The 12,471-nt window shown below is 36.0% G+C and overlaps 1 protein-coding gene across 1 annotated transcript; it reads left to right on the forward strand.

Moving 5' to 3' along the window:
- Positions 1–2,433: 2,433 nt before the first annotated feature.
- Positions 2,434–12,159, forward strand: LOC129266264 (etoposide-induced protein 2.4-like). The gene is made up of 7 exons (XM_064103699.1): positions 2,434–2,674; positions 3,235–3,362; positions 4,990–5,114; positions 6,033–6,149; positions 7,404–7,515; positions 8,533–8,719; positions 9,555–12,159. Exons 1-7 carry the CDS (start codon positions 2,484–2,486, stop codon positions 9,652–9,654), a joined length of 960 nt encoding a protein of 319 aa, XP_063959769.1. The 5' UTR covers positions 2,434–2,483; the 3' UTR covers positions 9,655–12,159.
- Positions 12,160–12,471: the final 312 nt, after the last annotated feature.

Consider the following 12,471-nt stretch of genomic DNA (forward strand, 5'->3'; position numbering starts at 1 on the left):
AAAGTACATGAAAATATATGAGAGAGGAAATCATTCACATAGCATATCAACACACTAATTTCGGTCATGGCCGGCAAAATAAAATCACTTTGAAAAAAATACAATTTTACAAATACAAGGTACATCAGTTCATGTAAGAGGAAAAAGGCAATGGTTCATGTCCATAGAACAGCACTTCGTTCCTTTAAACGGTAAAATCTTGTTTTGAAATATTTTTGGGGGGCAAGTGAAATATATATTCAGGCAAGTATTTTCCAACTATTTAGAAATAAAAAAAGGTTATTTAGCACCCTGTACAAGATTAAGTACATTTGACATCTAAAAGAAAGGATACCGAAAAAAAATGGCCTTCGATGCCCTTCTTTGAAAAAGATTTTGGCCTTGGTGCCCTAAAAAAATAGGTATTTCAAGGCCAAACTGGCCTTGCCCTAAAAATGACGAAATTTAAGGCCTGCAAAATTATACAAATTATTCAATTTACTCTATAAAACTGAGTAAAAACAGGTGATGAGAAAGGATATCAAAATTTGTCTTTATTGATCAATGTATATAATATTCAATTAGTAATTATCAATTAGTAAATTGATATGTTAATTGTTCATAAACTCATTACCGAACACATACAAACTTATACAATTTCCTTATTGTTTGGAATTTTTTGACAGGAACTTCTGCAACAACACATCTTCTACATGTAAATAAAACTTTCAGAAAGATCTCAGTATTGCAGTATTTGATAAATGTATTGATTAGTAATTATCAATTAGAAAATTAATTAGTTATCTATTCAAATCTCACTGCTGCAAAAAAAAAATCCTGATTTGGTATATTTTGATGGAGATTTCTGCTAAGGAAACATGGAATATAATGGATATGTGATCTATGAATATAAGGAATGGAAGTACTATTAAAGAAACATTCAACAATTTATACATCATTTACATACATTTATGACAACTATTATTGTTTGGCATCCATTGAATTTGTACCTACATGTAGAATTATATCATTTTTTATTATTATTTTTTCATTATTTTTTCTTGGGTGACCTCAGGCTAAGTTTGCCTAAATAAATGATATAAATGACATCCCAATTATCTTACAACAAAATACTGAAAACAAGCTAAAATTGTGTAATATGCATATTTATATTAATCAAAGGATGTAATAACTAATAATATAAATATAAACAGGTAGACTCTAGATCTCAAAAGCAAATTATAATTCAATCAATGCGATGCACAAACTGCTAGCATAACCCCTCTGAGCCGGTGCACCCATGCGCTCCGGCGACACTGCACTCATCATGATGGTCGCGTAGCACGCAACTCTCGCAGCAGTTTGCTATTTCTGACAATCAATTTTGAGGATGTAAAAAATAAATGATTGGATTTTTAGATTCGATTTATATTCACCACACACCAAGAAAAATGTATGAACAAGCTGTTAAAATAGGTTTACAATGTAAAAACTGTCAAAACTTTATACCTTCAGGGCCAGTCACGATGGTAAAGACAACATTAGACTTTCACATGAGCCAAATCCAACTTCCATGCGTCCGATCTTCCAAATTTGACATCGAGGCGAAGGGGATTTTTTTTCAGCTACGTCATCAGTGAAAATAAGCCAAATTGGCGAGAAACCGCCAAATCTACACCCATTTAAAGCCACTCTGGACTGTAGACTGTATAGGCTACTGTCTGTAATTGGTGAGTGGAGCCAACGGAGTTCAGCGGAACAACAAAACAGAGACCGAAGCTTTTGGTGTACTCTAGCTGCCCCCTAGCCTGATTGATCGTGTGCTCCTTTTGTGTTTTTACTTGTCCTGCATTTTTTAGAACTTTTAATATCATATTGTTCACCATCATGCGTTCAATTCAGCAACTACCATACCTTAAAGTTATCATCGTATAGACAGTAATAACCGTCATTTCTGGGGATTTATTTAACAATTTCTGATATTTTACTATCATACATGTATGTAAATAATGTATTGTATCAATCATTCAATTGGTGTCGAGTATAGCCAACGCAGTTCAGCGGAACAGCTTGCCCCGGGGACCTCGACACGTCTTTAGACAGTGTAACGGAACAGCCAAATACAGTACAGAGACTGAATCTTTAGGGCTAATCATGTATTTTTGCAACAGAGGGGGGGATGGCGTTGCCATTGGCAATGCCATTGCCTTGGTCATCATCCTGGGTTGTCCTTGTTTCTTTTCTCTGTTTGAAAATTGAACTAGATATCTACCCCCTCTAATGGTAGCCTATATAGTCTCAGTATCTATACTGAAGTGGAGGCCCAGGCCAGGTCCTTAACGTTAGGACCTACATGTAGCTTGCATGCATTTGGAGAAAAAAATGCTAACGATGAGGGCTAACTTAGGGGAGCCTGACTTTACATTACGTTAATTATTTTTCAGAAACCTTTCGTGAAATGTTTCACTTTCAGATCTGATTATTATGATGAAAGCTGACCGAGCATGACCGACATATTACGTGTGACACTCCTTGACGTGTGCCATGGCATGCGTGATGCTGTGGTGGGTTCTCTCTTTGTCTTCCGAGTCGACGCCGAGATGGCGAAGATACAGGAGGAGATGAGGAAGAAGAGAGAAGAGAAGATGATGGAAGCCAGGCGAAGGCCGCTGCCTCAGAGAGAGAAGAAACAAGAGTAAGATCTATAATATAAAAGTGTGGTCTAAGTAAACCCAGGTTTAATTAAACCACCCACCGTTTCTGACGGGGGCCCAGTTTAATTTTCTCAGAACCTTTGCACCAAAGAAAAATACTTAAAGAATCATAATTAATTTGGCTCTAATAAATTTCACTTTACTTTAAATAAACATTTTGACATAAAATTAAAATGTGTTTTTATTTTATTTATTACATCTTATTTTACCAGGGTGACTCTGTCAGTGGTTCAAACACTGTTATTCTCGGAGGCCCTGGAATACAATAACAAAAATACATTAGAAATCAATTGTCAACTACATATAGTTCAGTGGGGTGGAATCAGTGTTGAACAAAATGGAAAGGAAATTATAAGACCGTCTGCAAGGAGAATTTCACAATTTTCTTGATTAACTTGATCAGCCTCTATTGAGCACATTGTCCTGTTCGGTGCATGTTTACAACTTCACCTCTTGTCCCAAGATGGCGCAATAGCTTAGAAAAAATAGCTATTTGTTTTCAATTTATCCTAACTACATTTGTAAATTTATCTCCACACAGGGAACCTAAGGTAATGCATAGAATCCTCCAATGCTGTGCCCTGAACGTAGGTGTGTTCTGGCTGAGTCTCGTCGTCTTTAACAATGTCTTGCTTCCCCTGCTACAGTACGTCACTACTTTCATTGCAGGTAAGAAAAACACAGTTCGCTGTAGTTCTGAGGGAATCTTGAGCATTACACAAAGGTATAATTATCAGTGATTTTCAGTGGCAACTTTTTCCAATCTACTTAAATTTTTACAATCTTATTGGTTTAGAGCATATTTGTAATTGAAATCACTGATAAGTTGATTTGTGAATCGCAGAGTCTCATATCATATGTGGGTGCGTCGTGGTCTAGTGGTTCTGATTCTCGCCCTTGAAACAGAGGGTCATGGGTTCGAATCCTAGCCATGGCATGTTTTCCTTTAGCAAGAAATTTATCCACATTGTGCTGCACTCGACCCAGGTGAGGTGAATGGGGGCCGGCAGGAGTAATTCCTTGCATGCACTGAGCGCCGGTGATGGTAGCTCAAGCTAAAGCCGGGGTAATAATAGCAGCGCTTTGTATCCTCAGGCAAAAAGCGCTTTATAAATCCAGTTATTATTATTTGGCAATGATTTTCAATGGCAGTTTTTTTCAATCTACTTAAACACTTATAATCTTATTTAACTTCTGAAGGTTTCCATGGCGAAGAAGAATAGTGTAGTAGGTTGTACCGTACCATGTATCTTTCTTCGGCACACTTGTCGAAACGTCGAGTTTGGGTGGTCCTTTTCAGGACCAACAAGAAAGATACATGGTGTACTGTGAAACCTACTACACTATAATCTTATTGGTTACTGTAGAGCATATTTGTAAATGAAATCACTGATAAGATGATAATGCAGAGCCTCATATTTAATAATGTGCTGGTTCCCCTCTGCTACAATACATCACTAATTTCATTGCAGGTAATAAAAACACAGTCATCTGTGTACTCCTGAGCATTGCTCAAAATTTTTGGCAGTGATTTTCACAGACCATTGTAACAAGGAACTGAAAAACCTCTATGTCAGTTGTTTAGAGCTAAGTGAAATACATGTCACTGATACCATCAATGGGCCATTATAAAAAAAAAAATATCATTATTACGCAGGGAGGTGGTTACAGCCAGGGGTTCAAAATCCCCCCCCTCAAATTTTTTCAAAACCTTTTTTTTTTTTTTTTGACTTGTCAAATTTTTTTGATACGTAACAACCTCCAATTTTTGTTGAAAACCTTTTTCTTTTTCTGCTTGTCAACTTTTCATTCAGCTTGAAACCCACCTTTTTCAAAAATCCTGCATACGCTATTGGGTGCCAACCTCATATTGTCTGAAAACAGTGCGCCAATGCAAGCAAAAGAAGGTGGTTGCTTGTATGTCAAAACTTGAAAAATATACATTTTTCTGTGCTGATACAAGGTTTTAGCAGCCCACCAACAATATGATGCTTTGTAAAATGCTGTCTCTGTGTTACTTGAAATTCCATCATTTGAAAAAATTTCCCAACATATTTAATCTGTATAAGATTTTGTCTTGGACATGTTAGTGGAATTTGTGGGTGTGTTCATTATCATGGTTGAAGGTCTTAATAATGCCTTCCAGTTCGGATTCAAGGGGCTTATTTTCGAAAAGAATGCAATAAAAAAATGTATGTGAATTTAGATTTACCGTGTCATGCACTTTATTAATAACCACAATATTATCATCATTATTCTCATTGTAATCTTTTTGATGACCTTTGACCTGCTACAGGTGCGGCGGGGTCAGAGAACTTTGTATGGGCATGGATGAAGCCGATGCTGTCATATACGTTCAGTGCATTCTGGGTTCTACCCCTCTTCCTGCTAAGTAAGGCTGTCAGTGCGTTATGGTTTCAGGTAAGCATTCCCTTTATCAACTTTTCCCACAATCCATCTTTCTTCTCCCGTAGAGATGATTTTCTAACACTCAGCATATATCTTATCTTTTTTTTATTTAGAACTGTGCACAATGCACTTGTAATTCATGTTTGTTTATGCTCAAATCATCAGTGCACTTTAATAACATATATTACATTATTAATATTATCATTATTATCATCGTTGTTTGTATTATTGTTATGATGATAATGATGTTTATCATCATCAGCAGCAGCACCACAACCAATAGTAATATTATCTGTAGTAGTAGTAGTAGTATTCGTAGTAGAAGTAGTAGTAGTAGTAGTAGTAGTGATAGTAGTAGTAGTAGTAGTAGAAGTAGTAGTAATAGTAGTAGTAGTAGTAGCAGCAGCAGTAGTAGTAGTAGTAGTCGTAGTAGAAGTAGTAATAGTAGTAGAAGTAGTAGTAGTAGTAGTAGTAGTAGTAGTAGTAGAAGTAGTAGTAGTAGTAGTAGTAGTAGTAGTAGTAGTAGTAGTAGTAGTAGTAGTAGTAGTAGTAGTAGTAGTAGAAGAATGCCATTAAAAATATGTGGTCCATATTACAAGAAAATAAATGATTGTATACTAGTATGATTGAAATTGACAGAAAAGAAGAAAAGAGTCAACATTGGTTATCCATGGGCCAGGGCTCAATAAGGTAAAAATCCATTCCTGCTACCCAGGGGCCAGATATTCCTGATAAGAAACCATTTTGAAGAATACATCTATGTTGCACAATCCCTTTCATAAGGCAAATATAAAATGATGAATACATGTACTTGTTCATTTACAAATTGAATAATACTTGTTCATGAAGTAGGGGATTGAAACCCTGTCTTACCGGTATTCTTTCTCTATCTTTCTTTCTTCATCTCTCTCCCTCTTTCTATCTCTCTAGGATATAGCAGATCTTGCCTATAGAAAGTCCAGAGGTCGGCCCCAGCTACCTAGCCTAAGCAGACTCATAGCTGATCTTCTTTTCAGTGTGCTTATACAGATACTATTTCTATTACAGGTGAGTGGTATCAGGGAATGCAAATTTGCCTTTGAAATGCCCCCGTGCAAGTGCCCTGGAAAACTAAAAACAACAAATGATAAAACTATCTTGCAGACTCACCTTGAAAAATCACTTTTGATTTCTTTACTATGCAAGAGCTTGGAACCGCCTCGGACTTCGTCGCTGACTTAGTGACCCTTGGCTATTTTCAGATTTTTTTTCAGAGGGGAATATCATGCCTGTTAAATGTAAACTGCAATGCAATATTGCAAATTTTGACAGCATGCTGAGCTCAGCAGTGTTATAAGTCGTCGGGTCAAACCAACACAGAAGATTTTAGACCACCACTCATCCTGATAAACATAAAACCGTTCCTGACCGCCGCTTATTTCAAATGAAAAGTGTTTCTAACGCAACTCCTTGCAAAGAAGACTTGTACTTGTGTTAATTTCCATATGGTCTTTAAAGGGGAATGAAACCTTTGGAATAAGTAGGCTTGTGTTGAAACAGAAAAATTAAAGAATAAGAACAAAGAAAGTTTGAAAAAAATCTGACAAATAATGAGAAAGTTATGAGCATTTGAATATTGCAATCACTAATGCTATGGAGATCTTCCCATTGGCAATGCGACAATGATGTGTGATGTCACATGTGAACAACTTTCCCTTTGATGGACTATAAAATACCCTCAAAATTTCTCTTTCTGCTTTTTCTTGTGGTGATACAAACTCTATCCATGATGTATTCTTTGAAAATCTGTATTACATGCCCTCCTATAGAAAGAACACATGATCTATTGATAGATGTGATAAAAGAGGCAATTCAAGTGAAATATATACTTAAGTAATGGGGAGAGTTGTTCACAAGTGACATCACACATCTTTGTCACATTGCCAATTTGAGGATCTCCATAGCATTTGTGATCGCAATATTCAAATGCTCATAAATTTCTCATTATTTGTCCGATTTTTCTAAAACTTTTGTTGATCTGTTTCTTAGATTTTTCTGTTTTCACACAAGCTATCTTGTTCCAAAGGTTTCATTCTCCTTTAATCTTGTTTAACTTTCATTATTTACCATAAGCATTTGTATTCAATTGTATTTGATAAAATGTTAAAGATTAGCCAATGTCAGATAGTTACTACATGATTTTCATTCTTTTTCACCAAACTTTACCTTTAAAATATGTATTGCCATGAAATCGCAACCACGACTCAGAAGTTTCCAGCTAGAACACTGGTCTTAATGTGTATTTTTTTCTTTATCTCCTAGAGTATGTTGGTGAGCTTAGTACCTATAAAAGGAGTGAGCCAGTTCTTGAGTATGTTTCATCTATCATTGCTCAATGCTCTATATGCATTTGAGTACAAGTGGTTTAATATGGGTAAGCTCAGTTCAGATAAATACATGTAAAGTTCAGTTCAGTTCAATTTAGCTCAACTCTGAATACATTCCAATTGAGTTTTATAGCTCCACTCTGAATACATTTCAATTCAATTTAGCTCAACTCTGAATACATTCCAATTTAATTTAGCACAACTCTGAATACATTCTAATTCAATTTAGCACAACTCTGAATACATTCCCATTCAATTTAGTTCAACTTTGAATACATTGCAGTTCAATTTAGCTCAGTATTCTAGTTTAATTTAGTTCAACTATCAAAAATTTCCAGTTCAATTAAGCTCATATCTGAATGCATTCCAGTTTAATTTAGCTCAACTCTGAATACGTTCCAATTCAATTTAGCTCAACTCTGAATTCATTCCAATTCAGGTTAGTTCAACTCTGAATACATTGCAGTTCAATTTAGCTCAGTATTCTAGTTTAATTTAGCTCAACTATGAATACATTCCAGTTCAATTAAGCTCAACTCTGAATACATCCCAGTTCAATTTAGCTCAACTCTGAATACATTCTAATTCAATTTAGCTCAACTCTGAATACATTCTAAATCGATTAAGCTCAACTCTGAATACATTCTAATTCAATTAAGCTCAACTAGGAATACATCCCAGTTCAATTTAGCTCAACTCTGAATACATTCTAGTCAGTTTTAGCTCAACTCTGAATACGTTCCAAATCGATTAAGCTCAACTTTGAATACATTCCAATGCAATTTAGCTCGACTCTAAATACATTCTAGTTCAGTTTTAGCTCAACTCTGAATACATTCCAGTTCAATTTAATTCAAGTAATTTGTCAGGGTATTTTCACTGACAACTGTTATAAGCTATTGAAAATCCTTACATCTGATTGGTCTCATGCTTGTAGGAGACTTGACCTGTCTGTGATTAATGTATTTGCCTAGATTAGATAATAGTATTTTTTATTGATGCTTGAATTTTCAAGCACAGAATAACAAAAATCTGCCATTTGACCTTTAACCTCTCTCTCCTAGGCTGGGAAGTTCACACAAGGATAGCGTACATTGAGACCAACTGGCCGTACTTCTTAGGGTTTGGATTACCCCTGGCCGTCATCACATCACTGCCCAAGTCTTACTTTGTGAGTGGCTGTGTGTTCTCTACCGTCTTCCCTCTCTTCATCATCAGCGGCAATGAGGCTCAGCCTCCACCAAAACCATGGTAAATAAATCAAATAGAATATGCACTTTGTTTGTATCCACTAGATCTATTAAAAAGGACATTGTCTAATTCTCAGATTGTCTCACACCACCATTGTAAAACCCACTTAGCCTAAAATTGGATGGTCTAATTTTTAGATTGTCTATCACTGTCATTGCTAAACAACTTGGTCTAAAACTGGATGGTCTAATTTTTTAGATTGTTTATCACCATCACTGCAAAACCCACTTAATTATGTACACTCAAAAGGCTACAGACTCTAAAATCAACAGTACGTTTTAATAATCACTGGTTTTGTGTAGTCTGCAAGCACAGACACATATTTGACACTCTAACCAATTTTTACCATGTCTGGAGTGATGACTTGACCCCAAACTCTCTGTCTGTGTCCTTGGTAGAGCCAGCCACAGTACATAGTGAATCTAGTCTCACTACTTCAGACTCTGCATTATGCACTATTATGTGAATTGCGAAAACCGAGGGTCTGTGCATGCAGACTAGGTTTTGTGTTATGGGCCCAGGGGGGTGTTTCACAAAGATTTAAGTATGACTTAGGTCGCACTTAAATACTGACACATACAAGATAGGCAACGCGCAATCTTATTGATTAATATGCAGTAGTGCGTGTCCTCTTGGCATGATCTGACCAATGCGGTCCTACTTTTTATACCGCATGCAAGGAGGCATTTAAGTGCGACTCTACATGTAAATCATTCTTAAATCTTTGTGAAACACCCCCCTGGTGTTTGAATGATCAGGGAGAATTGTGAACATTGGACAAGCTTTGTAAATTCCATCCGTTTCTATTTCTTTTTTTGATTATTTTGCTCCGTAGTGACTTCCAAGTACGTCTATTCTCCTTCGTTGTGGGCGTGGCCAACAAGCTATTCTACCGGACTGTGAAAGGACCAATCAGATCGTCTCGGAGTCGGTGAGAACAAGTCCTGTCTCCATCACGCTTGTGATCAAAGCTCATGATGGACATGACGATTATTTGTGACATTTGTCAAAGAACAATTCATCTTGGAGTTGGTGAAAACAACCTCTATATCCCAGGACACTTACAATCCAAGATCATGATGGTCACAACTTTTATCTGTGATATTTATTATGAACAGATCATTTTGGAGTTGGTGAAAACAATCCCTTATCCAGGACATTTATGATCCAAATTCATGATGGGAAAAGCTTTCAGTTGTAACTATTGTTAATGTAAAATCGTCATGAAGTTGGTGAAAACAATCCATATCCTGGATACTTGTAACCCACGATCATGATGGAATATCAAGAACAAATCTTGAAAACAGTCCCTTATCCAGGACACTTATGATCCAAATTCATGATGGGCAAAGCTTTCAGTTGTGATTATTGTTAAAATAAAATCATTCTGAAGTTAGTGAAACAATTCCTTATCAAGGACACTTATGACCCAAGATGATGGACATGGATGTTATTTGTTGCATTAAGAACGAATTGTCTTTGAGTATGTGAAACCAATCCCTCTATCCAAGACACTTATGATTCAGCTCATGGTGGTCATGACTTTATTTTTGACACTTTACCAATCCAAAGAAAAAAAAAATCTTCTTGGAGTGGTGAACCAGCCTTGTGAGATTGCAATTTCATCAAACCTTCAGACTATTGATCCGTTCTTGTTGTATCCACCAGTCAATAATCATAATAATAATAATATGGTCCATTTATAAAGCGCAGCTACTATAATAGCATATACTCTACTGCGCTTGATACTTAGTATCATATTATTACCCCAGCTGTAGCTGAGCTGCCATAAAATAGGGCTAAAGCATCCAAGGAATAAATCCTACCGGGTACGCATTCACTTTACCCGGGTCGAGTGCAGCACAATGTGGGTAAATTTCTTGCTGAAGGAAAACACGCCACGGCTGGGATTGGAACCCATGTCCCTTTGATTGAAAGACGAGAGTCGTAACCACTAGACCACGACACCCCCAATAAAATATGCTTGTAATTGCTTGCCAATATTGTTTCATGAATTTGTGATTATGTATGTATTTTACTATGCAGGAAGTTGTACTTTATTCAGACATCTTTTAAGATCTTTATAAATGACTATTGCTTTCTAATTTTGTTTATAAAGATGAGGGAAATACTTGGCCTTTCTCACACGTGCAACCTGTTTAACATGTGTTTTGTTTTGTTAAATTGCATTTTGAAATAATTAAGCTAAGACTCAATATATATTTGCATTGTGACATTTGATATCAGTTTAAGAGTGTTGCAAAGTGTGCGTCAGATTGAATTCAATGAAATGAAAGCAATTAAGAAAATTATAAAGGTGTAGATATACAATGTGTTCTTTTCATTCTTTCTTTCAGAAATCCATGGTCATCATCCTTAGGATGTCATGTCTAGGAAATGGTATCATTGCACAATTATTTTTCTAGCAACGGCATCCTTGTATACATATCGTTCTAACATGATTGCTGTTCTGGTGTGTTGCTCTTTATGTGATATGCAATATGATTGTGTGATATATTTTTGTAATAATTATTTATTTGATTTTAATAGAAGTTCTTGTGTGAAGATACCTACACCTACTGTACATTTGTACGTCTGGGTCTCATCTTAAAAAGAGTTGCGATTGATCCGATCATCCACAACTATGGAAAGCCAACAACGCCAGCATCTAAAATGCCATGTTTATTCAAAATGTTTTCTAGATAATGATCATACATTCATTGTTGTCTTGACAATGCAGTTTGCTCCTCTTTGTTAACAAAGGACTTTGTGCAGATTTCCTGTTTGAAAAATTATGACAGTTATGGAAGTCCATACAGTTATGGTTGATTGGATCAATCGTAACTCTTTGTAAGACGGGACCCTGGTCATAAGTTGTGTGTAAAGTTATGCATAACTTGAAATCAGCTTCGTGTATTAAACATCAGCCCTGTCTAAAATTAGTACATTCAAAGAATGTATAATCGAGGGAGCATTTCATGAAGGAATCGAGTCAGTGATTTCCACTGACAACTGTTAAAAGCTACTGAAATAACTGCATCTGATTGGCTGAGAGCAAATATGTCTGTGAAAATTGAATCACAGGCGAAACATGTAATGGTTCCCAGATTTTGATCATACATTTGAATGCTTATCAATTGCCAGGATGCAAACCTATTTATTTACACACCCTGATGATAAGAATATGAGGATGGTCTAGAGCAAATGTAAAACAATACCTGGGTTTTGCATCATAAAGAGTTATAACTGTTGTGACTTTGCCATTATGGCAACTACCATGGCAACAGGGCTCAGCAGCCAATCAAAACCAAGGTTACTATGGTAGTTTCCGTAATGGCAAAGTTTCAACAGTTGGAACTCTTTATGAAATGGGCCCCCAGATCAATTTAATGAATTTTCTTTGCTGCCATGTGAAATAAATATGTTATTTAGAAAAGTTATGACATGGAATTTGTTGATTTTATTTTTCACTGTCCATGGGAAGCAAAATGGATGTATACATGTACCGAAACTGTGTACATTATTCTATCTTCAGAAGACTTTTTATTGAAGGAACGACGTCTAGAAGAATACGTTTTAGACTTTACCCATGCTAGGATACTTGGGGATATCAAGCCAGTTTGCATCGACTTGCTGTACTATCAACTTAATGCAATTACTATTTTATCCAACCATCGTTTGGTATAAACTCTTAGTTGGTCAGTCTGTTGATCTCAGATCATATGATAAATAACAAACCTTTGGACAAGAAA

This window comes from Lytechinus pictus, chromosome 8, assembly GCF_037042905.1.
Source record: "Lytechinus pictus isolate F3 Inbred chromosome 8, Lp3.0, whole genome shotgun sequence".
Lineage (NCBI taxonomy): Eukaryota > Metazoa > Echinodermata > Echinoidea > Temnopleuroida > Toxopneustidae > Lytechinus > Lytechinus pictus.